The sequence below is a fragment of the Podarcis gaigeae genome (assembly GCF_964106915.1).
Source record: "Podarcis gaigeae genome assembly, chromosome: 3".
Taxonomy (NCBI): domain Eukaryota; kingdom Metazoa; phylum Chordata; class Lepidosauria; order Squamata; family Lacertidae; genus Podarcis; species Podarcis gaigeae.
Genome location: NC_139680.1, coordinates 74,791,703 through 74,818,688, shown reverse-complemented (window position 1 = coordinate 74,818,688; position 26,986 = coordinate 74,791,703). Strand labels below are relative to the sequence as shown.

At 46.4% G+C, this 26,986-nt stretch overlaps 2 protein-coding genes across 2 annotated transcripts in view; one reads left to right on the top strand and one right to left on the bottom strand.

Annotated features, from left to right (window-relative positions):
* The window catches only part of SPRTN (SprT-like N-terminal domain), a 221,408-nt gene that overhangs the window by 25,061 nt on the left and 169,361 nt on the right, over positions 1-26,986 (bottom strand). The gene's annotated exons all lie outside the window — the stretch shown is intronic.
* Positions 14,386-26,509, top strand: RHOU (ras homolog family member U). The gene is made up of 3 exons (XM_083732789.1): positions 14,386-14,946; positions 17,675-17,733; positions 22,847-26,509. The coding sequence occupies exons 1-3, from the start codon at positions 14,631-14,633 to the stop codon at positions 23,300-23,302; spliced, it is 831 nt and encodes a 276-aa protein (XP_083588915.1). The 5' UTR covers positions 14,386-14,630; the 3' UTR covers positions 23,303-26,509.

Here is a 26,986-nt window from a genome sequence, read left to right as displayed (position 1 = left end):
TATCCTTGCAGGTGCTCTTTTCCTGTTTCTCTGTTGACATTTTAAGTACGTCAGCAGATAGTTGCTTGCAACAAACATCACAAAAAACCTTATCAATGAGTGCATAGAATTTTCCTTCTTTAAATAGGCTTTGATCTTCAGCTGGTCTCACATTCCTGCAGTTTACCTAGTTTAGCACAGAGATAAACTGTGGTCAAGTGCCAACACAGTCTTTCTTTCCAGCATAGGAGCACACTTGGGGGAGCTGAGCGTACAGCAGTGTTTGTGTGCCAGTACTGGAGCAAGCGAAAGCGTCAGGTGAGAGAAGAGGAAATAGAAGTAACAAACTGCAGCACTGCATCTAGCCTCACCTGACACATGGGTGTAGAATATTCCTTGAGATGAAGTGGTAGAGCAGCTGCTTTACCTGCAGAAGGTCCCAGGCGCAGTCTCCAGATGAGCTAGGAATGTCGTCTGCATGGAAACGTAGAAAGCCACTGGCAGACAGTGTAGACCAGGGGTCGGCAACCTGCGGCTCCGGAGCCGCATGCGGCTCTTTAACGCCTTTGCCGCGGCTCCGGGGTGGAGGCGAGGGGAGGAGGCGCATTTTCCTTTGTTCCCGTGCAGTCGCTGTCATCTGTGAGGCGGCGGCGGAGAGCAGAAGGCAGCGCCACTCTCCTCGCGAGTTGGGCGCAGGGCAGCGGCAGCAGGAAGGCTCCCCAAGGGCCGAGCGGCACGCGCCCGCCTTCCCCGTGAGCCATTGTTTTTAGTGCGCCTCCTTTCACTCATTGTTGCCCCGCGCGGTGAAGCGACCCCGGGTTGGGAGCCGCCAGGATCTCTGGAGCGAGTCCTCTTTCGGGGGTTGTGGGGGCTCCCAGCAGCAGCAGCTCCCGGCGGGAGCTCCTGCCGGGCGCGCAAGGCATGCAGACACTCGCCCGAAGCACGGGGAGCCCTCCGGAGGGCTCCCTGTGCTTCGGGCAACAGGCTGCCGCCCCAAGCCTCGCGCGCCCGACGGGAGCTCCTGCCGGGCGCGCAAGGCTTGCAGACACTCGCCCGAAGCACGGGGAGCCCTCCGGAGGGCTCCCTGTGCTTCGGGCGGCAGGCTGCCGCCCCAAGCCTCGCGCGCCCGACGGGAGCTCCTGCCGGGCGCGCAAGGCTTGCAGACACTCGCCCGAAGCACGGGGAGCCCTCCGGAGGGCTCCCTGTGCTTCGGGCAACAGGCTGCTGCCCCAAGCCTCGCGCGCCCGACGGGAGCTCCTGCCGGGCGCGCAAGGCTTGCAGACACTCGCCCGAAGCACGGGGAGCCCTCCGGAGGGCTCCCTGTGCTTCGGGCGGCAGGCTGCCGCCCCAAGCCTTGCGCGCCCGACGGGAGCTCCTGCCGGGCGCGCAAGGCTTGCAGACACTCGCCCGAAGCACGGGGAGCCCTCCAGAGGGCTCCCTGTGCTTCGGGCAACAGGCTGCCGCCCCAAGCCTTGCGCGCCCAACGGGAGCTCCTGCCGGGCGCGCAAGGCTTGCAGACACTCGCCTGAAGCACGGGGAGCCCTCCGGAGGGCTCCCTGTGCTTCGGGCAACAGGCTGCCGCCCCAAGCCTCGCGCGCCTGGCGGGAGCTCCCGCCAGGCGCGCAAGGCTTGCGGACACTCGCTGGGGCTGCAGGCTGCTGCCCGCAAGCCTTGTGAGCCTGTGGGAACTCCCGCCGGGCTTGCAAGGCTTGCGGATAGCTTCCTGAAGCCTGGAGAGCGAGAGGGGTCGGTGCGCACCGATGCCTCTCGCTCTCCAGGCTTCAGCGAAAGCCTGCATTCGCACCATAGGACGCACACAGATTTCCCCTTCATTTTTGGAGGGGAAAAGTGCGTCCTATGGAGCGAAAAATACGGTATATAGCATGTCTTTGTTGCTGGCTGATTTGCTGCTATTGCTTTGCAATTTGCAGCTACTGTTTTGAAGGGGAGTGAAGAACACACACTCAAAAAAAGGTAACTTGTTAATATAACGTTTATTTCTATGAGGAGGAGTAATTCTGAGGGGTCAAACAAAAAATAATTAAAAAGTGTCAAAAAAGTTATTTTTATAATGACGAGGATAACATTGGGCTAAGAAACAATGTATGCAGTGTTATATTTGTTTTAAATGTCGCAATGGTTTTGCGGCTCCCAGTTGTTGTTTTTTCTTCGGAAACGGGTCCAAGTGGCGCTTTTTGTCTTAAAGGTTGCAGACCCCTGGTGTAGACAATACTCATGGACCAGTGCTCCGACTCAGTATAAAGCAGATTCCTGAGTTCCTGTATATAGCGGTACCATATGGTTTAGCTCCCTGGAGACTGTAACTGTAGTATGCACTTGGGCCTTTTTCTTTTAATTTTTAATACGCAGGTCTTTCACAATATCTCTTCATCATAATGTTAATTGCTGGGCCTATTGCAGTGGAGGGGCATTCCTTATTTTGGATTATGCCATCCCAAATCCAGCTGAATTAAACAGCACATAATCACTTTTGTGCAAGACCTCAGTATTGATATATATTTTCATACACACACAGAGAGAGAAAGAGTAGACATCACTTTCTCCAAAAATCACAAGCATCTTTTTTGGCTATTGTGATACACAGTAACTAACGGCTGGTTATATTTCTCTGTTTGCAATATGAAGCTTCCATCTGGAGGCACCTAAGTAACCACGAATGTAAAATTCCCACACTGCATGTAATTGAAATTTATTTATCTGGGGACCGTTGTATGTCCATGTATCTGCACAAGAGTTTCCTCCATCAATAACAGAGCAATGCGGACAATCATTCTTTGGTCCAGGTTATTTAAGCCATCCCTCGATCGGTATTTTCTGGGAGGTGTCCCAGAAAAAAGCAGGATCCATCTCTCTTCACTGTGTTAACTGCCATGAATTTTGACAGTGTAATGTACCTGAACAAAATAAATGCCGATCATGGATATAACTGGGACAAGATGCTTTTCTGGGCCAAGGGTATGGAGAGCTCAAGAAATCACAAAGGCTTCCTACTATACTTATGCTGAGTTCCATGTTTCCCTTGAGTCCCATTTCCTAGGAAATCGGGCTAGATGGTGGGGTAATTATCACAGCTGTATTCTGAACCACTTTAATAGCCCACATTTTCTGTGCTGGCAGTGGAATGCAATAAACCAGGGGTTATTCGTGCAAGCATAGCACCACTGAGTAAAATAAAATAAACAGTCATTCTGACTTTTTGAAGCCGTTTTATGGTGCTCTTTAAGCAGCCAGCTTATGTGAAAATATTAGTGCTCTTTTCGCGGTTCTCTGCTGAATTTTCCTTAATGCCTTCTGCAATTAAATTGCTGTTTGCAGAAGCTTGTGCTAAGCCTTTTCTTCCCAGTTATTTAGCTGCCTTTTCCAGGAGGATGCTATAGTGGTCAGACGGTCACCCTAGCAAACGTCTCCATCCATTCTTGCCTGGAAGGAAGCATCTGAACATAGGCAGCTACAGGGGCGCCGACTTATAAAAAATATTGGGGGGGCCCATACCGGGGTCCTGCCCCGGGAAGTTTTCTAAATTTTAGATGAAAATTAGTGAGTTTTAAAGTTTTGAAAAGTATTTTAGAGTCATATGATCAACATTAGAACCCCGAAAACTCGACTCTCTATAACTCCACACTCCGGGAAACTCGACAACACTTTTTGGCTTTGAAAAAAGAAACAAAACAAAAACACGCACGGTATTTTCGTAAAAAGCTAATTTAATTTACAGTAACAATTATGCTTATAGACTATTACAGAGCAGTGAATATATAGCTCTGAAAAGACTGAAATGATATTTAAATAAATCCTAAACTATCATTAAAAGAATAAAACATAAAATATTGCTGTCGCACAGTAATAGCACTTTGATTAATAAGTGAAATAGCTAATTTAAGCTTACTTTGAATAAGGCTGAGGGTTCATTAAATAAATATAATATCTCAAAGTTAATGCTTTAATACAGTTAATAAAGTTAATACAGTATGCCTAATACTGTATGTAAATACTGTAATACTGTATGTAAATAACGGGCTTTAATTGGGTCTTACACCCTAAAAATATTTAAGTATTTGAAAATAACTAATACAGTACTATAGTAATATAGAAATACAGTACTAAACTAGTACTAATATTTCAAAACTGAAAATTTAACATTCTGTATGTATTTCATTCTCTATTTTATAAAGATTTTTAATATCTGACAGTGAGTTTGGAGTAGCCCAATGCAAAAATCCTGAGGATCCATGTGGATCCATGCTTTGTAACCACGTTTTTGCACCACTGTGACCCTAGGCAACAGTGGGTGCGTGATTTTTTTTGGTGCAAGATGTAGCCATGGACATGCTATGTGATCTGATGGTGAATTTGGGGTGACCCAATGCAAAGATCCTGAGGATCCATGTGGATCCGTGCTTTGTAACCACGTTTTTGCACCACTGTGACCCTAGGCAACAGTGGGTGCGTGATATTTTTGGTGCAAGATGTAGCCATGGACATGCTATGTGATCTGATGGTGAATTTGGGGTGACCCAATGCAAAGATCCTGAGGATCCATGTGGATCCGTGCTTTGTAACCACGTTTTAAATGGGGAGGGAAGGAAAAACACAGAAGGGACAAGAAGCACAAGAGGGGTGTGCGGAGAAACAGCTGGCTAAGAATGCAGGGGAGGAGTTTAACGGGGTGGGGGGGAGGAAAGGAAGGCAAAAGTCCCCCCCCCAAGCCAGCCTTCTCTCTCTCTCTCCCACCTGCATCCCTAGAGCACGGAGAGGAGGAGGTGGTGGGCTGGAGCCTGCACGCAGTGTGACTAGGAAAGAATTAGAAGGAAGGACTCGATCCTTTCCTTAACCCTCTGCTTGCCAGGAGGGCAGGGGATTCCCTGCTCTTTGTTGAGTTTGAGCAAACTCAGCAACAGAAGCGGGTGGGCAGTAAGACCCTGAGGCAGAATGCAGGAAAGCAGCAGCTTCCGCCTTCCCTCCGCCTGACCGCCTGATCTGATTTTTGCCTATTTTTGCCCCTGCGCTCCGGCGAGTCAGCTCCAGGGACCACACATTCGCTCAATAAGACGCACAGACATTTCCCCTTACTTTTTAGGAGAAAAAATCTGTGTGTTATAGAGCGAAATTTTCTTAAATTATTGGGGGGGCTCTGCCCCCCCAAACGAATTTTTGAGGGGGCTCAGGCCCCCTCAGGCCCCATGGAGTCGGCGCCTATGGGCAGCTACCCCATAACTGGCTCTTTTGCGCGACTTAAAAATGACTCTTTTCATATTAAATGGATTCTGGACTTGGAAAGATTTCCACGGACCTTTGGGGGGGCAGGTGAGGAGGGGTCTTAACTGCTGCTCAGGTGGAGGACAGAATCCTGGCAAGATGAACGGAACGTTAATCAAGACGAATATGCAGCTCACATTTAATGCACATTTAATTTAAACAACATTGGAGATAATATTTTCACTTTGACTGGATCTACATTAGTGTTAATGATTTGTTCATACTGTTGTCAGGGTCCAGGTATGTGCTGCATTACAGTGAATGTCTGGAATTTGGTGAATGTCCGCAGATGTAAATGTTGAAAGTCTCAGATTCTGGTTAAGAATGTCCAAACATCAGAGATGTGCCAGCAAATGTGGACATGGGTGCAGCTGGAGGGGGCAGGGAGGGACAGCTGCCACCCCTAAATCAATAAAAATCAATAAAAATGCATAGCTAACTGAGGTTCTGTTCCCCCTCAATAAAAGGCCTGCCCCCAGGGGCGTAGGAAGGGGGGCATACCGCCACGGGTGCCCTCACTGAGGGGTTGACATTCGGCACGCTGCCCGCCCGTGACTCCCAAGCCTACCCCAAGCCATTTGGGTCATAGCTGTCAACTTCCCCCTTTTCTTGCGAGGAATCCTATTTGGAATAAGGGAATTTCCCTTAAAAAAGGGAAACGTTGACAGCTATGATTGGGGTAAGGGGGGGGGGAAGCTGAGCTGCTTTGCCAGTGGCATCCCTCCCTTCCCCCTTCATTTTGACAGCTTGGAGGAGGCCTGGGGGTTGCGGGTAGGCGGCACGCCGAACGTCCACCATGGGCGGCTCACTGCGCCCCTGTGGGTGGCTCGCTCTGCCCCCAGCTGCAGGGCACGCATGCCCCTCTGGGCACCTGAGTGGCTATCCCGTGCCCGGGAGGGCACCCTCTGTGCCACGCCCCCCGTGGGAGCGCACCCACCCTGGGCAGTGCAGGCATATGCTCTGCCACTGCCTGCCCCTCTAACAAAAATCCTGGCTACGCCCATGAATGTGGACCATCATCTGCAAGACTTCCCTCTTCTCCTGTCCCCTGCATTGCCCTTGCACCACAGCAATTGGAGAAACTTATGTCTGCCACAGCACTCCCTCCACTAGAGCAGAATAAATATAGTTTTGAAAGAGAAACAAAAAACATTCCCTCCACTATATTTTATACTTCAAAGTTAGACTTGTTAGCTATAAGATGTGCAAAATCTTCCTGTGTATTGAGTCAAATCCCTTTCAAAGAAGCCAAGGGTGTTGTGTGTCCTTGCTTAGCATAAACGCCCCGTTATGTTTTTAGATGCTTCATTTGTAAAAATAAAATTGGAATATTTCATTTCACACCAGCCCTGTATGGTAATAAGTCACTGTTACTGCCTTGGGCTCAATATGTTCATGGCAGAGGTAGCTTTGAATTGAAGTGTCAAAAGTGTTAACTCAGCTGTTTATTCATTGTATTACAATGTCTTTGAGTGAAGTGGTTTGGTGCCCTGATACACACTGCTAAGTGATGTGGGGATCTGTTTGCTGTTCCATGGAAAAATACACTTTGCGCACCCATTCTTAAAGTCCAAAATCCACATGTTCTTACATGAACAAAGACTTGTGCATACAGAAATGTATGCATCTGTTATGTTTCTAGTAGATTTAAAAAGCAAACACACACGCACACACAAGATCATCCTGTGTGACAATGTGCATATGGGTTTCATGCAACTTCCTATGTATAAGTGACTTCTTTGTAGGAGCTTTGCCATATGCGAAGTCGTTAGTAATCCAATTAGGAGGGGAAAGTTTTAGAACCTTTATTCACTTTTCACTACTATATGCCAGAGTTATTATAAGCAGAGTTAGCAACAATTGGGAACAAGTGGTCCTATTTCTTACAGGAGGAGGATTCTTCCAGAAAAACAGAGAAGAAGAATAACAGTTTAACAGGAACTTGAGTTGGAATTCATATATGAGGCATTCATCAGGCTGGTATGCATTACATCATAGGTAAGAGATATGGCATATCTGCTTTTCTCATTATTTGCTCTGACTGATGTTCCCTGGAGACCTGAGTCCCCCAGTCTACAATGAGTGTTTAAGCAGGTCTGCCATGTTCATCAGCCACACACTACATGGAGCCAAAATGAATTCCCCCCAATAAAACGTACCCTTTAAACTGCATTTCCTTGCTTTATCGCAAAGTTCACCCTCCTCCTTGAAGTTTCTCTGAATGTTGTATTACATGCCACCCCAATCTCCAAGCAGCGAGAGATTCCAGGGGTTCCTGGTGATCACCCAGGGTTCGCTTTTCCTGGAATGAAGGTCAACAGAGACTGTGTTGTCCTTAGGATATAAGGTTTGTTTACACATGTATACACACTGAGCCCAAGATGGAGGGGCTCACAGCATTCAACACCAACAGATCTTGTTTCTCCATTAGTCACAGCTTTGGAGTTAGCACAAACCAAGCATGTCTCTGTCTCTCATCTTCTCAGCCTGCCTCCTGCTTTCAGCTCAGCTCACACAAAACTTCCCTGGCCATTTTCCTTCCAACTACCAGCCAGGTGAGGAGGTAGTTTGCCCTCTGGGCATGGAACAACTTTGGTTATACTAATGAAGGTACAGTCGTACCTCGGAAGTTGAATGCCTTGTGAGCTGAACGTTTTGGCTCCTGCAACCCCAGAAGTGATTGTTCCGGTTTGCAAACGTTCTTTGGAACCTGAAAGTACGACGTGAGTTCCATGGCTTCCAATTGGCTGCAGGAGCCAATCGGAAGCTGCGCCTTGGTTTCCTAACATTTTGTCAGACTTCTGGAACAGATTCCGTTCGACATCTGAGGTACGACTATACTTAAATGGCAAGCCAATGCCATTATCTTACAATTGTCTAGTTAGCAATCTGCTTCTAACCTGTACTAGGTAGAGGATCCCAAGGATTGGAAGGGACTCAGACCACCAGGCAAACTGACCCACCAGACCTACATCAGCATATATGGAATGCAGTATATATGGGATGCAGAACAGGCGATCAATTTCAGACATAACACAGATCAGTTTAAAAGAGTGGATTCTGTTTAGCAGAAGTCCCAGATCAACTTTAGCCTCAAATGTTCATTAGGAGACAGAAAAAAATTGTAAAAAATTAAATTATTTCAATCATGAAGGATTCTAGGTGCATGTCCAGTCAGGTGATGGGTAACACTGCTGCCACCATTTTCTTTACTGATGAAAGGAGGTTCGTTTCCACCTTCTGCCTGGGCTGCCACTGGCATCGTAGGACCATTTTGGATTAGATGGAAAGTTGAGGAGGAAGGGAAGCAAGGTGTGCAATTGATTTGTGCTTTCAGTTCTTCCCATTTTCCTGTCTTGTCTGAAATTAATCTTACCTAAACGAGGAAGTGCATAAGCACCTGCTGTGGCCCATCTTGCACACCTCCTTGTCAGAGTTAACACATGGCATTGATTTCAGATGAGAAGCCTCCTATTCCTTCTCTTTTGTCACATTTCAAACAGATCTTAGTCTGCCCCTTGTTTCAATACACTGACACCCTCTATATCATACCACCTGAACCCTTGACCCCTGCCCACATTGGCTTCTTAGAGATAACCATAGGGGGCTGAAAAGGTGGGTCCAGGGAATTATTAATGTCTCACTGCAGGAGCAGGAAGTACCATCTGCCTTGAAGGAAGTGGTGGCACACCACATCATTCAGAAGACCACCCAGTGTTAAACAACAATTGTCCAGTGGCAATATGGAAATAAGATGCAGTGAATGCCCTTCCATGGAACATCCAGAAGCAGGCCAGATTCAAGAGCCACACATACTACTCTAACACATCATATGCTTTGTTTATAAATATACTAAATGAAAGTTTTGTCTGAGTTGTTAATTAAGAATACCAAACAATGTCAGGAACAAAGAACGGCTGACAAAAAAACTGATGTAAAGTAATGAATAATAATAAGGTAATAATAATAATAAAATTTTATTTATATCCTGCCCTCCCCAGCCAAAGCCAGGCTCAGAGCGGCTAACAACAATAAAAGTATCACAGTTTACAATCACAATCACAATCAGTAATTGAAATGCATTCTAAAATCAAATCATTCTAAAATCAATTCAAAATCAAATTAATGGCAACCATTGGGCTAGAGTTCTTTGAGGATTACAAGTAAAATCTCTTAAAATAAATTATGGGACAGATCTCTTGAGAATATTAAAAGAACTATGAAAACAGCAGTTCTAAAAGCAATGATTAATAATAATAATTTATTTGTACCCCACCCATCTGACTGGGTGCCCCAGCCACTTTGAGTGGCTTCCAGTATATATAAAAACATAATAAAACCTTAAATCTTAAAAAGTTTCCCTATACAGGGCTGCCTTCAGATATTTCCTAAATATTATATGATTACTCAACATCTGATGGGAGGGCATTCCACAGGGTGGGCACCACTACCGAGAAGGTCCTTGGAAGTAGTATCTGATGACTGAAGAACAGCTAATTGTGCACCAATACAGAAAAAAATGGATAATTGACTTAGGTAAAATACCTGTTAGCAGAGGTGACTCATCCCATTTGGCTGCCTGAGACAAAATGAGAAGGGGCCGCTTACTGGAGGTCATGTGACTGTGGCTTCCAGGTTCCAGCGAGATCTTGTGAGTTGTCTCTAAATCTTGCTGGAACCCAGAAGCCAAGGCCTCTTCTGCTTGCTACTCTATTGGTGGTGGCAGCGGCAGAGGAAGGGGAGGGTGTCCCCACCTCCACCACAGGAGAAGTGAGAAGTGGTGGCGAGATCTCACCAGAAGCACCACCTCCATGGGATTCCACTGCCCAAGTCTTGACCCACCTATAAGTTTTATTTCAGTGGTGTTTAAGGTCTCCAACTAAAGACAAGGCAGGAATCATAGCTCAGATCACCATACCTGGATAGCTTAGTTGGTTAGAGTGTAGTGCTGATAACACCAAGGTTGCAGGTTCAGGACAGCTGGATATCCTGTATTGCCGTGGGTTGGACTAAATTATCCTCAGGTTCCCTTCTAACTCTACAATCCTACAATTCGATGACCATGGTTTCATTTGAAGCTGATTACACTAGCTAATTTCATAATCTTTTTCAAGAAAATGATTTGCTTTTCCAGATAAATGGACTGAAAGTGTGGTTTTAATTTTAGTGAGGTTTTTTATTTTATACAGTAGAAGATCTGATACAATAATAGCAAGGAATAGCTACTTGCCCTATAAATGAAGGGCTTCGTTAATGTAAGACGTGTGAGGAATCAGTAAAAAGTAACAAGACAAAAATGCAGTGCTATAAATCAACATTGATATTAGAGACATATAATTTCCAAGAATCAGCCTTTGGATCTGTTTCATAAAACATTTTGCTGGCAATATTGACTAAATAATTAGCTCTAATCAATGTCTTTGAATCAAATCTATCTCTCCATGTTTCATCCGGAAGCTAAAACATTCAAGAATTGTCACAAAGTAAATGCTACTGTTCTCATTCACCAATAAGGATTCAGCAATACTGGAATGTCTTGTCACCAACAAACTCTCTTTGATTTGCCATCACAGTACAAATTGTTTCACTAGGGCTTTTTTCTTTTTCTTTTCTGCACAACAACTAACTTGATCATACTGTTCAACAAAAGGCTAGTGTATTCAGTAGGATACATTACATTACAATTCAACACAGCCATAGTGGAGGGGTGAATTCTCAAAACCCAATCCAGAAAAGGCAGGAACAAGTCAGACATTTGTACTTCATAATCCAAGTACTGAGCTTGCACTGAAATCCAAGTACTAAACTTGCTTTTTTTTAAATGCACACAAGTCCTTTGTCGAGAGAATGCAGTAATTCCATTAAATTATTTTTACCTCTGCAATTGCTTTTTATTCCACACAAAAAAGAAGTGTTGTCATAATCTCTTCACCCCCAGGATCATAGCTCCTTTTCTACATCAGTGATGTCCCTCTATTTTGATTTGTTTTCTCTGATGACAATAGATCATAATGACATTAATGAGAGACTGTCACTTGCTGCTGACAGCACATGCCAGGAGTACAATATCCCAGCAATGGCATCAAAGATCCTAGCATAGTTGTTCGTGACAAGCAGAAATGATCAGCTATTGTTGTAAGGAAGAGCTTCTGCAGCAGACAGAGGCGTGGTGAGGAACTGACATTGCCCCCCAAAAGAGGATGCTGCACTATCTCTCTCAGCACTGAAAGGCTTCTGCAGCAGCAAGGAGCCCAGTGAGGGGAATATCATCACCTAGACCTAGAGGGACAGCACTGCTTCAACAGCTCTAAGATCTTGCTGCAGCCTATGGGACCCTTCCGATGTTCTTTTTATTGTGCATTCATGATTATTTGTGCTCATTATTGCAATACTGTTTGCACCTGCAAGTGTTTTTAGGGGGGGACATACTGCTTCATTCAGTGCATCATGTACTGTAACGTCCTGCTGAAATTCTGTAACTTTTTGTACTACATTATGTTGTGGTGTTTGGGGGTGTTTGTCCTGTTTTGTTGTGCTATGGTGCAAGAGTGCCCACCAGACGGCAATAATGCAATAATCTTGGGGACACAGAGCAGAATAAAGGAGCACTTTTCTTATTGCCGAATGTCCAGTACAGTGGTACCTCGGGTTAAGTACTTAATTCGTTCCAGAGGTCCGTACTTAACCTGAAACTGTTCTTAATCTGAAGCACCACTTTAGCTAATGGGGCCTCCCGCTGCCACCGGAGCATGATTTCTGTTCTCATCCTGAAGCAAAGTTCTTAACCTGAAGCACTATTTCTGGGTTAGTGGAGTCTGTAACCTGAAGTGTATGTAACCTGAAGTGTATGTAACCTGAAGCATATGTAACCTGAAGCGTATGTAACCCAAGGTACCACTGTATTGGGGGGAATGGGTTTGCAATGGCTGTGTACACAATATACCTTTACAGCCCATTCGAAACTCGTTTCCCCCCTCAAAGAATTATGGGTACTGCATTTTACCACTCACAGAATTATAATTCCCTGCAACCCTTAACAAACCACGGTGCCCAGAATTCTTTAAGGGGGAAGACAACGTGCTTCAAATGTGTCTAAAAGGTATAGCGGGCATACAGCCTATGATCGTGCAACCTAGATTTGCTGGTACATGACTGAATCTCACCAGAAAATAGTGAAAATGTGGAAGCAACCTAACTTTTTATATAACAATTGTTCTGGGCTTGTTTTATCCTGCTTTTGTTGTGCACAAGGGCCCCTCCAGATGGCAAGAATGCAGCGACATCAGGAAAGGATTGCAAAACAACAAATACAATCTGTGGCCCTCTCAACATTGTTGGACTCCAACTCCCATAAGCCCCAGCCAGCATGGCCAAAGGTCAGGCATAATGGGAGCTGTAGTCCAACAACATTTGGAGGGCAAGCAATTCCCCATCTCTGTCGTACAGGTGTGAGCTACTTTAAAGTAGAGCTGAGCCACCTCAGATATGCTGCTGCTCAAATATCTTGTCCCTCAAAACTCAGGGTCTCTCACTACTGAAGGTGATGTTACATGTTACTTTACAGTAAAGTAAATTTCCACATCTAAAGTACATTTCCACATCTTTGCTGAGGGTGCATTTTTTATAATGCCCAAAGGGCATTTGCAGGTCTGAAAACACACAAAAACCAGTTGTTGCATAGGCTGGGGATATAATAGGGTCAGCAGAGAGAGGCTGCTAAATATCAAACATATTGTTTGCATTTGGTCCTGAAATGCCTGTGTTCTCCTGAGCTTTCAGACAGCACACGCAAAGTAAATGCTACTTTCCCTCTTCTGCTTTGAAGCCACCCAGAACAAATATTTCCCATATTCCGGGGAAAAAATGATTGTTATAGGTGGCATCATTCCTCTTCTACTCTTAGACTCTTCCAAATAGGGGCTTAGTTTGCAAATGGGTCTTTGAGATCTCATAAACAGGTCTTTGGCAATAGGCTCTTTTCTTCTTCTTCTTCTATACTTATCATATTTCCCCTAGAAAAGGCATATCAGGATTAAATTGTGGGGCAGAGGGTTGGGCTGGGTCAGTGATGTGTGGATGCTGCAATGGGGGGGAAAGCCGTTTTCAAACACGGAGAGCCAAGTCCACACTAAACACCTGCCTGGAAGCATTCTCAGTCATAAACCAGAACTGGGGGGGGGGGGGCGCTACACGAAGGAATAAAAACTAGAGCAGTTTTAAGAGTGCCTTTAGCTGCACCGAATCACATAGCTTCACATAGTTGTCTCATTAATACTGATAAATTGGCTAAGAAACTTGCTTTCCCTCTGTGAAACAGGCCGAGCTTTGATAAGATTAGACAGTTTTACAGCTCAGCCTGGAGAAGTGGGGGTGGGGAAAGGATAAGAAGGGAAGAGAATGGCTCGCAGGGAAGAAACCCGTTTTGCTTATGCACAATGAGTGAGCGCACCGGGTTGGAGAAAGGACAGCTGGGCCGGCAGCAGCCTCTCTTTATCGCCCCTTGAGGCTATCTCAGCTCCGTAGACCATGAGGTCCCCGACCCCCAGTCGGTGGGCTTCCCAGCGTGTTAAATGTAGCATTTGAGTATCGTTCTGCAAATACCACGCAGTGACCCAATGCCACCCTCAACGCGGCCGCCTTCAAGGAGCCACCGGTCTCTTTGTCGCTCTTCAATGCGGTTGCCCTTTGGGAAGCGGGGGGCCACGCGGGGAAGCAGAGCTCTAGAGAACAGGAAGATCGGGGAAGGGGCTCCCGGGAAAGAGGTAGGGGGAAGGGGCTCCGCTCGCAGGTAGGAAAAGGAGGGGCGCTCGGCGCGTTAGCCTTGGGCGAAGAGTGGCAAGGGGGAGCTATGCGAAACATGCCCGGCCAATAGGCGTCGTCCGAATTGCCGTCAGCGTTCGAAAGGAACAGCGGCCGTCCAATGAGAAGCGCTCTCCAACGCTGCCAGGATTCCACGCCGTCCACAAGTTGCGGCGGCGGCGGCGGCGGCGGCGGCTGGCCTCCCGCGTCCGCCTGGCTGCCTGTAGCGCCGCCTGCCGGCCGCCTCTCCTGCGCCTGGCTCCTCCCCTCCGGCTGCCCTCCGCCCTGCTCGGCTCGCTCACTCGCTCGCTCCCCGGGTCTCCTGGTGTATTATGTCATCTGCAAGCGGAGCGCCCGGCCAGGCTCCCCGAGACGGCGCGCAGTGATCGGAGGAGCCGGGAGGCGCGTCTCTCGGGCGGCAGCGCTGTGCAGGGACCCGGAGCTGCGCCGGCTGGGCGCTCCTGCCTAGGACGGCTCCCCTCGGCCGGCCGCGCCGCCGCGCCTTGCTTGCATCCCCTCGTCCCCCGGTGGCTCCGCTGTCCTCGGAGGGGGTCTCCCGCCCGGGAGCCAGGCGGATGCCGCCGCAGCAAGAGGGAGAGACGGGCTACATCAGCAAGCCGCTGCCGGGCGGCTGCGAAGTGCCCCCAGTGCCGCCGCGGAGGGTCCGCAGCAGCCGGGCAGCGGCGCTGGGGGCCGCGCTTGGGAGCCGCTGTCGGGCCGGGGCGGGCGGCGGCGGCGGGACTGGCGGCGGTGGCGGAGCCGAGCCTCGCCGCAGCATCAAGTGCGTGCTGGTGGGAGACGGCGCGGTGGGCAAGACCAGCCTGGTGGTGAGCTACACCACCAACGGCTACCCCACGGAGTACATCCCCACCGCCTTCGACAATTTCTCAGGTAAGGGGGCGGCGGAAGAGGGTTCCCCTCGGAGGCTGCCGAGGAAGCACTTCCCTTTCGGGCAGCAGGGTCGCGGCGAGGCGCCCCCTCCAGCGTGCGATCCGGCTGGGCAGGCGCGTTTCGCCCTCGGAGCGCCGCGTGGACTCTGGCTTCTCTTTCAATCGCCGTCCATTTCCAGCCTCCTTGAGAGTCAAAAAGGGGCGGCTCCCCTCCTTGGGAAGTTCGCGAGGAAGAGCTGCGTTGCTCTTTGAGCTCCAGGTGGATGCAGGTAGAAAGGAGGGACCGAAAGAGGATCCCCCCTCCTCCACGTCTGAATATATTGGGAAAGGATCAGTCTTACGGTCAGGGGACCAAACGGGTTAGATTAAGCCTCTTTCCTCGGGAAGATCGTCTAATAGAGAAACAGCTCCGAGAGATACGTGGAGAAAAACCTCCTTTCTTTTCTTTCGCATGCCCGTTTCAGATCATAACTGAGGGCCCGAACTGAAGAAGAGCCCTACATAAACCAAATTATTCCTATTTAGTTGTATATAACACGCGCCGTTTAAAAATGCAGACGTGCTGTGCTTCCTCTGGAATACGCCCCCCTTTTTTTGCAAGGTTGAAAGGCTCTTACAAATCTTGACCTGGACTTCGAAACAACCGAGGTCAAGGGTGATTGTAACTCAGCGGTGCAACATTGACTTTTCACGCAGAGAGTCCCTGATTCAATCTCTAAGGCCCAGATAGGCCCACATTTGAAATTCTGGAGACCCGCAACTGGCTGGACCAATGGTCGTACAAGCGATTTTTACTTGGAGTTAAGTTCCACTGTGTTAAATGGGGCTGACACATGCATACGCCTTAATGTACTTGTTTGCTTCTGAGTTTTGAAGCCTCCACCATTTATAACAGTATTTTCAATGCCGTTTCCAGGCTTGAGGGTTAGGAACTTAGTAACAACTAAAAACAGGATCCTTTGAATTATAACTAGTTCTTATGGGGGCAACCTGTAGTGGGTGGGTGTATATATAAACATGCCTTTATGTGGCGGATATTCATCTTTCACGGCAAAATACTTTTACTGCCAAGGGCTCGTGTGGGTCTGATTTACCCCAGGCTCAGGCGCTATGCTGAGCGTGCTGTGCCCATACAGATAATTCTGTTCTTTATTTTCCCAAAACGTCACACTTTCCTATCATCTTGCAAATCCTCTTGGCTTTCTCATAATCCTTATCCCTTTAGTTAGGTTCAGTAGGGGGAAAAGTAAGCCCTTGTCCAGTCCCCTCCCCCATCTTCTATTAGTTTAAATCTCCATTGATTTGGGGGGGGGGCAGGGAACAGCGTGGAGAGATGGCTTTCTGCTGTTTGCCGTGTGAATTGTTGTAATTAAATAGCCCCTGTCAATCTTCCCAGTTTTTAATAAGGTTTCTGGGTGTTGAGTGGAAGCTGCTGGGTCATCAGTCCTGGCTTAACTCCTTCGGGGATAGATACGAATCTGGGAGCTGCTTCACATTTTTACAGAAAAACGGTGTCCCCGTGCATTTCTGTGCTGACTGTGTCTCTTCTCCAACGTCTGAAGGGCATTTTCATGTCTGAGAACTTGTGATGAACACGCACCTACTGTTCGGAGCTTCAGTCATATGTGGTTTGTGTATGTTCACTGTCCAGATATTCAAATGCCCTTCGAACAGAAAACACACTGCTGACCTGCTGTGGAAGTGCTGGGGTCTTCTTCGTTGTTTGCCGCTGTATTGTGGCCTTTGTCCTTTGTGGTGAAACATTCTCATTCTGAAGAACAGGCTCTTACAACCTCATGTCACCAAAGGTGCTCTCCCTGTCCTTTGCACCATCTTAGACCTGAGCAACCCAGCCCCCTGCAGCAGGTATACTTGGGAGTAAGTTCCATAGAGTTCAAAAGGAGTTAGGTGTGCTCAGCTGCTTCCACAGCAGTACAGTTTAGAGACTTTATGTCAGCCCAGTCCAGCCAGCCACTCCTTCCTGGAGCACGTTACTGCCTCACATTAAACTGTAAGCGGTTTTGCTTTGCAGCAAGCAAATATCTGAAGGGCACAGTTTTTCTGCAGTATTGAAAACTGATGCAGCAAAAGGTAGTGACAAAAGCAATAAGTCTGCAACTGTTTTGGGGGAGGGGATTAAACCAAGCAAAGCCCACCCCCTCAATTAAAAAATAGCATATTGTGCTTAAACAGGGAAGCGATGGTAACAATGGCCTGTGGTTACATGTGGTTCTTTATCAAGCTAGTTCTTTTCTGAGGGTGGAATGATAAATCCTCTAGTCAGAGCTGAAAGGGATGCAAAAAGAGCAGCAGCTTCGCAAGGGATGTGTCAATATTTGCATTGTCTTTTCTGCTTTAAAGCAAAGAGGGGTTGGGTTAGGGGCCTCCTTTGTGCCAGGACTTTTTTTTGGGGGGGGGGGGAGAAGTGACAAGAAAATCAATCCTCAAGCAAGTTGAAGGGAATGGGGTGGGTGGTTGGGATACAAAACTGAGTGTTTGGGGGCAGCTCTCTTCTTTCTTTTGCATCATTCAGTGATTTTGCTACTTAGCCCATTGGGAGTGTACCAAATTTTTAAAGCCCTGAAGGGCTTGGGTAAGCCTCAGAGTTGGGACTGAGGCGGCTTTTGAGCTCCTTAAATCACAACCAGTTCAAATAAATATGAGGAAAGACCTAATTCTTCATGAGTGGATGAAAGTTTCACTGACTCTTCCCTCCCCTTCCATTTCAGCTGTTGTATCCGTTGATGGCCGGCCAGTGAGGCTCCAGCTCTGTGACACAGCTGGCCAGGTCAGTAAAACTACTTACTTACTTGAGTGGAAGGGTGGCCTAACCTGGGGCAGAGGGAGGAAAGGGGAGGAAGAAAGAGCTAAGACCGTTTTGGGTGGAGTGGTGTGGGCTCTGCATTGTCACTTCTTTCAGGCTGCTTCCCTGGGTGACATGAGAAGGCTGGGAGGGAGGCAGCAGGAGCCAAAATGCAGGTCCTCCCCACATCAGGAGTATCCCAGCTTCCCAAGGCTTGATGCTTTGTGTGGGGAAGGGCGCAGCATGGCCTTGTCCCAGGTGGCTTCTCAGTTACCTTGAGGGCATGGGAAGGAGCAGCCCTGCAACAGCTCCCTTGTTGCTAGAGTAATGTGAGTACCAGGACTACACAGGAAGGACCGGCTACTGTGGGAGGAGAAAGACTTCCTGCTTTGATTTGCGGTCTTCTGTTGTGCAAAGATGGGTGGCGATGAGTCACCCACGTGTGAAACAAAAGCACATGTTTACATGTGAATTTGCAAGCAGCCCACTACCTGATTTGCAATGGATGGCTCAAAAAATATACTGCGCTACACACTGTGACGCATGGGAGTTTTCTCTTTACAAGCTGTCTGAGTGCATTTTCATAGAGTGGTCGCTTCTAACACACAATGCATACGGGGACTTCCTGTTTCCTGCTGGCTGATACTGGGTAATCCAGCAGTTGGCAGCATATGAGCTGTGGGCACCTAGTGGCTGTCTTCTCCATCTTGTTATGGAGGGCCTTTTGGAGCCATGATTGCTCGTGACATCTTTGTCCTAGATCCATTGTTCCCGTGGCCTGTTCGCTGTAGATAAGAGATGGAAAAAGAGCCTTGATAATCTGGGGCTTTCTTTCGCACTCCTAATTCATCTCAATCTCTGAATCTGCTCCTCAATTCTACTCCTTGTGGGAACGCATTCCAGTTTTAAGCAACACAATGACATCAATGCGAGAATTACTATGAGGACATGCAAACAAGCTCTAATTGTGCAAATATTTGTAACCACGGCCCACAGCTTCAGTGCAGTACAGCATGTTTCAGTTCAAACTCTGCCTCCGAAGCTAAGTGACAGGAGTCTTTGGCTCTAGCCTTGTTTCCTAAGGGGCTTAAATCTGGGAAACAAATGAGCTCATGAACCCAGTGTCCCTGACTCTTGCCCTGTAAACCTCAGTCTTCTTTTGCAAGTACCCCTGAAAAGAAGTGTATTCAAGTGGAAGGGGGCTTGTACTAATTTCTTTAGATGTATTTTGAAGAACTGCATGTCTGTGTTCCTTCACAATTTTCCCAAGTAAGAACCTCTGACCCCTTGCAAGTTAAGATGCATGTTTCAGTTTGGCAACAAAACATTGGCACTGGAGGTGCATCTCGGACTGTGTTTGCTCTTCGCTCTTCTTAATTTGAAACCCTTGGAAGCATGCTGTATTTTAATTAAAATACTACCACAACTGAGGCAAATTGTATTGGTTTGGGAGGCCAGTGATGTTGTGCTTTTGTCCTTCTGTCAGCAAGAAGGAAAGGTTGGGTGCAGGCAAGGAGTTGGTTTGCTTCCCCCAGCTACATCTCTTGAAGCCTCTGGGCCTAACAAAAGATTTGGTTAGCTGCATATCTGCCAGTAAGTGTAGTGGAGTTTTTCCCCATGTTTGTGTGTGTGTTGCAAACATTCTCGGCATGAGGCCTCAATCCAGATCAGCAGTCTTTTTTATGGGGCTCTGAATCAGGACAGGGAATGAAGGATTTTTAAAAATCTAACCCACACTAGGATCCTGATCTAGAACAGCCTCACTGGCATTTTTTGTGAAACATACACAAAACCCTACACTTAAACAAAATAAAAAAGTTCCTTTCAGTAGCATCTTAGAGACCAACTAAGTTTGTTATTGGTATGAGCTTTCGTGTGCATGCACACTTCTTCACACGAAAGCTCATACCAATAACAAACTTAGTTGGTCTCTAAGGTGCTATTGGAAGGAATTTTTAAATTTTGTTTCGACTACGGCAGACCAACACGGCTACCTACCTGTAACCCTACACTTAAAGACACAGCTACATAACTAAGCTGATTTTCATGAGTGGTATGTGGTATGTTAGGCTCTCCCTGCAACAGACTATAAACTGCGAAGGACCAGAACACTCTGATCATCACACAGGATCCACAAATCAGAAAATTATACCCCATGGCAAAATCACAGTTTTGCTGCATAGAAAGAGCTACAAAAGGACACATAGCATGGAGGTTCAGTGGGGAGGGAGGCAGCATATTGGGAAATGTGAACGTGAGGGTGTTCTTTATTCATGGCACCAGAAGTGTGTCAAGTGTAGATCATGAAAATTGGATGACAACAATAAATATGAACATGGAACAGCAGGCCTCTGAAGGGCTATATTAAATCATGAATCCTTCCAGAGGATCATGTTATATGACAGTGTGGTGCTAAATCCCTCGCACCTTCCTGTATCAAGCTTTGCCTGGATTTAGTGTGAAATCTCTCATCAACTGTGTCTTGATCATCTGAATTCCTCAGTTATCCAGATCCATTGCTTTCCCCTGCTCAGTCAATATACCATTTGGATAAACCAAATCAAAATAAGAAACGCATTGAAATAGGAAGCAAGCAAGCAATATTCAGGGTCTGTTCACGTTACCACTCACTCTGCATGCAGTGCTATCTTACTGCTGGCTTTAGAAGCTGCGTTCATATGACCATTAGATACAAACCATATTGATCTTGTAAGTTAATTAACAAACACTGCTGCTTGATGTGTTCTTTTCCTCAAACCAGCTTCCATACAACTAGAAAACTGGATGCAGAGTAAGTGCCAATGTGAACATGCCCTAGCAGCTATCATGCGTATTGTGCATGTGCAGGAGAGACAGCTTAATGAATAAGAGTTCCAGGGACGGGGGGAGGCAGTTGCGGGGGCAAGGAAACAAAAAGACATAGTGCATGTTGGGTGGAGGCATCCCTGTCCTTTCTCTGATGTGAACAAAACCATGTGAATGGGGCTTAAAATGCAGGGGGGTGGGGGAATTACCTCCCTGTATTTCAAGCTGCTAATGTGAACATAGACTGCATTGCTTAATGCTGAAAGAGGTCAAAAGGCGCTCTTCTAGACTATGCAAAGCGTTCTGGCACAGGCCAGCCTGATCCATTCATACCACAGCCTCAGCCCAAGCTGAGAGTAGGTACCCACAGAGCAAGGAAGCCTGGGATTACTCAGACAATGTTCCAAGCCACTTAGAGGCAACAGGAAGCAGCCTGTTTACAAATTTAGGGTTAATAGATAACCTGACGCAGAGATTGACTAGGGGAGTCCTAAACAAAAAAAACCCCATCCACACTGTTCCCATATTTGGGGAGGAGGGGGCAGCAAGCCCTTCCTAACACCACAGAGCCCAAAGGACGAGGACAAATAGCTAGAAATACCTGTGCCGCTCTCTTTTGAACTTTGAACTCTTACTTCCCCAGAATATTCCTGAGTGTTTTACACTTCTCTGAATTAAGTGTTACTCTAATATCAGTTTGAAGACTGTGGTTGCAAAATTGGTACAACAGTTAGGTTGGAAATCATATCACTGTGCTACTTTCTGTGGGACGTCTGCAGCATCTTAAAATAAGTCAAGATCTTTTAGTTTCTGCTTCCAGGAGAAATTCCCCATTTGTTTCCTGTAGTAGTTCCTTGCAGCTGGTTTACTCTGAGCTAGTCCTAATTAACCATTGGTGAGAATCTTATCAATGGGCTTAAGCAGAGGTACAAAAACCCAGTCTCTTGGAGCCCAAAAACTGCCCACTGACACCTGGTGAGGTGCAGAGTTCAAGAAGTGCTGCTGTTATTCACTCCGGTCCCTAGAAAATCTCACTGTCTCATGTTTTGGGGCAAAGTCACTTCTAGTTTAAATTTACCTAACTCTTTGCTGGATTGTGGCCAAGTACGTCAGATTGGATCTCTGTATTGCTTCATGCATCTGAGAACTGCCTTTCCCCTTTTACAACTTCTCACACTGGCAGTTCATAGCCATCTTGTGATTAGACAAGATCCGGAGATCAGGTTCTGCATGACTCTTTTCCAGCTGCCAAGTCTCCAGGTGGCAATTTTCTTTCCTTTTGCTTAGGTTTGTGTTAATTCCATTTAGTTCCCTTTGTGTTGCACCAGTTCAGGCGGCTATCCCATTCATCCCGCATGAGTTCTCATCAATCCTTCTGGTATTTCCAGTGCCTCCTAAGTTAGTGCCATCTGTAAGTTTCATCTACGTGCTCCCACTTCCCTTCCAGGGTCTCTAATGAAAACAGCTATATGAAACAAAACCCAATAGTAATCTCTGAGGAATTCCACTAGGAAAGGGGTAAAAGCTGCCTTTTCAGCAAAGCCTTTCCTTTGGTTCAATTCAGTTTCCCATTTGCCTGTCAGTTCTTGCCAGATTCGTGGCCTGCTTTTATTGTATCATCACTCCTGTATGGCTATGCATTCAGCAGAATCATCTGGGACAGTCTTATAGGACTTTGCCACTTCCTAATGCAGGAGGTGGATCATAAAAAGAAACGATGCCCCATGTCAAAAACTCCTTTGCTTGTCAGGGGAATATGGAGGCTAGCCTAGTCTTTGCCCTGATTTGCTGGGTTTATGAGGATTTTTTAAAATGGGGTAGCATTCAAACATGCAATTCCTTTCAGTATCATACAGTGGGTGCAGTCCCAGGAGAGCAATATCCCAGCATTTCCCTGAAAGCTCTGATCCGTAAGCAGTGGCGTAGCGTGGGTTGTCAGCACCCGGGGCAAGGCAAGTAATTTGCGCCCCCTAACCCGTGGATTTGCGCCCCCTAACCCTAACCCCCAGATATTGTGCCCGGTGCGGCTAGCCCTCCCTGCACCCCCCACGCTACGCCACTGTCTGTAAGTTCAGCTGAAGCCCTATTTAGAAGTTGCAAAGAAGGGAAAGAGGCAACAGAGAGGATGTAGGGTTTGTGCAGGAATTCCTAGGTATGTGGGGTGATTTCCTAAGCAGTTGGGGAGTTGGAACAACTCTCTCCCTCACCTTGAACCATGGAGCTTTGAAGGGCCTTTTGTGGCTGAGTAAACGGTCTCTCAATATTCACACTTCTTTTCCCCATTTTCCTCCAGGATGAATTTGACAAGCTCCGGCCCCTGTGCTACACCAACACAGACATCTTCCTGCTGTGCTTCAGCGTGGTGAGCCCTTCCTCTTTCCAGAACGTGAACGAGAAGTGGGTTCCTGAAATCCGATGCCACTGCCCCAAAGCACCCATTATCCTCGTTGGGACACAATCGGACCTCCGGGAGGACGTCAAGGTCCTCATTGAGCTGGACAAATGCAAAGAAAAGCCCGTGGCGGAGGAGGCCGCGAGGCTCTGTGCCGAGGAAATAAAAGCCGTCTCTTACATCGAGTGCTCCGCTTTGACTCAGAAAAACCTCAAAGAAGTCTTTGATGCAGCCATTGTTGCTGGCATTCAGTACTCGGATACTCAGCAGCAGCCAAAGAAATCGAAAAGCCGGACTCCTGACAAAATGAAAAACCTCTCCAAATCCTGGTGGAAAAAGTATTGCTGTTTTGTATAGTATATTTTGCAAAGGCTTTGAAAACAGCAGTTGGATACTGGGAGTGGGTCAAAGCTATATTAGCTCAAAATCTCTATTCCAGAGCACACGGACTGAATTCCACAGCTCTAGATGCTGCTAAAAGTCATCCGTTGTCATTGGAGGAGGAGGAGGAGGAGGTGCTGGGAGGAGGACCTGAGGGAGCTGGTTGATGTGCATTAGGTGGAAGGTTCCCACCCGGAGTAAGTGGAGTTTCCTGTTGCCAAGGGACAACTACCCCACACTTCTGTGAAACCAGAAGTTGGGCCGAGGAATTGACTCCATACAGAAGTGGGAGGAGCCGCAACAGAGGCCTCTGGTGCCAAGGCGACACAGAAACCAGGAAAAGACTATAGGAGGACAGAGTTTGACAGGTGGATGTTAGAAAATGTCTGCTACTTAATGACATTTGGCTTCCCACACACCCGTTTTCAGTCTTGCCATCTTCAGAAACTATAATATGCATTCCAGAAACATCCATAGTTTGATAAATTTAGCAGAATCTGCACGTAAATCCTATATATTTTTCTTAAGACGATATGCCTACTTCATGCACAGTGTAGGGATGTCTTAACACAATGAGCTGCTTACATAACTGCATCTTATTTGTAGACCCCTGACTTACAGATCTTTTACATGGTGTAAATGTGCATGCTTGCCAAATTATATAAAAAAATAATAATGATATTTTGAATAGCCTTGGGTTGCTTTTCTATTTCTAGAGACCCCATGACAGGTTTTTTATCAATTTATAAAGGATGTAATCCTCCCCTTAAACGATGCACCAAATACCTGTGAAATGTATGTATCTGATGGTCTAAGTCAATGTGATGATGTTTTCTACAAGATAATCTCAACTAATTACATTATAGTCTTTTTCACATAGTCAGGTACCGCACATTTATGTACCTTAGATAGGGCCATCTTTCTGCATGATGGAATTCAGTGCCTATCAATATAAGGTGAGGTGGGATTAGAGCAAGCTATCAGTCATAAGCAGTAGGAAATCCATCCATTGATGCCAATGGAAAAGTCTTCCAGGTAAATGCATGGCCATAGGAATTGGTCCTGATTCAAAATATACCAAATCTGTCCCTGTCAATTTTCATGTAGTGATTTAAATGTGTGTTTTTTAAATGATCACAAATGCGGGCTAGCAGTGGTGGTAACTACCTGGGCTGCATGCTTTGTCCATGATTTCTTATGGTCTTCCATATTGCTTTGAACAAAATGAACATTAGCCGACATGCAACACATTTTGGTGGTGACCCAAATCCCTTTCAAGACAATTCAAAGGTATATTTTAAATTTTAACAAAATGGCCTGCCCTTGCAATAGATTACAACGTGATGGATCTAAAATGTGGAATATTATTTGCTCCAATATTTACCTATAGAAATTCCTCTTCTAATTAAGTAATGCAATGTTCTGAATTCTGGAGATTGAGCTGTTTAGGAACCTGTTATTTGCAAAATGAGCGCAAAAGCCTTAAGTTATTGTCTCCTTTTCTGTATTGTCAAGATTCCTCCTCCCACCAGCCACCGCCTTTAAAGTAGGCTTCTTATTCATTCCATTATCATCTTAGATTTAAACTGGCCTAATTCAGGCATAATGAGGAACAATGGTTTTCTGCTACATGAATGAACTTTGGATTTACATGTTTCCCTGTCCTCCCTTTACATGTGCCAACATCTGCTTTAGTTTTTAAACTAACCACAGTTCTCTGTGAGTCCAGGCTTCGGGAACTGTGGTTAATTCAAAAGCCAAAGCAGATGTTGGCACATGAAAGGGGAGGAGGAACACATGAACCCAAGGCTTCCATGCTTAGAATAAGCTAGGATCAAACAGGTGGAAGCTAGGGGGCAGGTGGAAGCACATGAGTTCAAGGTGGGGGCCCTGTTCTATACCAATAAACCATGGTTTCCCATTCCATCTGAATGCAGTCTACACATGCAAGCCCTGCAAACAGAATCCACATCAGATCTCACTGGGTTCCTGCAGAACCTCTATATTCACTGCATCTTGTACATGAGAAATACCAGTGCGGAAATCCCAGGCACCTACTTGCCCAATTGTTTAGCACACAGGGCACTAAAGTATTTTTCTTCCAGCCTTAGGTGAAGTTGCTGCCTACATTTTTTTCAGTGGCTCTCATTTTTCCTAACCTGGTTGGGATAAGTTTCCTGTTTCACTGTTGGCAATAGCTTTAGACTGACTCAGCCCTCTCCTGCCCAGCTGGGAGAACCATCTTTTCAGTGGGTGGTGATGGTGGGGGCAGTAGCAGAGATTCAGAGTTATCCAAAGCCCTGCTGGACTTGTTGCAGGAGGGCAGAAGTAACGGTTTCTGCCTTTCCAGATATATTTTTTTAATGGGAACTATTCCTCTCCTGTCGTTTCTGATGGGAGAGAATGCACAGACATGACTTCCAGGGCTTACATACGTTTCCTTTAGTTTCAGGGGACTGAGAAGGGGACTTGTGAGATCCATCAAAGCTATGCTTTTCCCTGACCCACCCCCAGCATGCTTCCCTTAGGCCTCTGATGATGTTGGACCTCAAATGTTGGTGAGACAAGGGCCACAGAGATTTCTGCAGTGGGAGGTCCTATCTCAACACACACACACCCCTACCCCTGGTTTGACTTTTATATTCAGAGCAAGGTCTGATTCATCCCATAGCCCCAGGAAAACACTCCCAGGGACCATAGACTTGCATGGCCCATCAGAATGTAGAACACTACATTGTGTTTTTTTAAATTTTCAATGCATACAATAAGTCTGTCGTTTTGTTACTGTACTTATTACTGTAAGTAATAAAAGCCTAACTAGCAGTGCATACAGTTTCAGAGGGAAATAAAGAGGGGGGAGTCCATTCACTTGCAGTGTGATTTAAATACTGAATCCTTTCAACTCCTCATATTAGGCATTTTGGTGTCCCCCTTCATAAAAAAGTAGGTCACAGTAACCAGGAAAAGAGACCAAAATGGAGTAAGGGTAATAAGGGAAAATCAAGGGTAAGCAGGGGAACCCCTCACAATTGGACGGACTGCTTATTTTGTTCATTCTTGTTCTTAAAATGTGTTTAAAAACAAACTCTTCCAAGTCTGCAATACATGTGTCTTATCGTGCTTATCTGTGATTACCTCCATTGACGCCATGTTTAAATAACATTAAATGATGCTTCAACCTTTCGGGACTGTTCTCATTTTCTAGTGTAGCAAACTGATCTATGTTACAGAGGGCCAAGCTACACAAGATGCAGGAGGGCCGTGATCAGATAGCCTAACTTTTCAGATCTGAGTAAATTATAGCTACAGGGCTCCCCAAATTGGATCGGGGCAGTGGCTTTGCAGGAAGGTTTTAAAAAATAATTTTAAACATATTACTCTCTCTGCCATTCCTCCATTCTAAATTCTCCCTCCAGCTCCAGGAGAAAATGTAACAGTGTACGTACATAAGGAGAAGAAAAACTGTTTGGCCTGGATTGTAAGATGAGTGAAAGGAAGGGAAGTTTGTAGAAGGAAGTTTGATCTGTGGTCCCTAAAAAGCCTTTCTTGCAGGGTGGGAGCTGCCATGAACAATATACGGTGGGATTTAGGTTGCTTGGGGAAGGATTGGAAACTCCATGTTTATTGGAATCCAAGGCCGATTCTGGGTGATTCTCCTTG

Excerpts from the sequence above, each read along its gene's own strand:
- RHOU (XM_083732789.1), top strand. The coding sequence starts at position 14,631 with ATGCCGCCGCAGCAAGAGGGAGAGACGGGCTACATCAGCAAGCCGCTG. Across the intron at positions 14,947-17,674 it reads CGCCTTCGACAATTTCTCAG|CTGTTGTATCCGTTGATGGC; the intron begins GTAAGGGGGCGG and ends CTTCCATTTCAG. Across the intron at positions 17,734-22,846 it reads TCTGTGACACAGCTGGCCAG|GATGAATTTGACAAGCTCCG; the intron begins GTCAGTAAAACT and ends ATTTTCCTCCAG.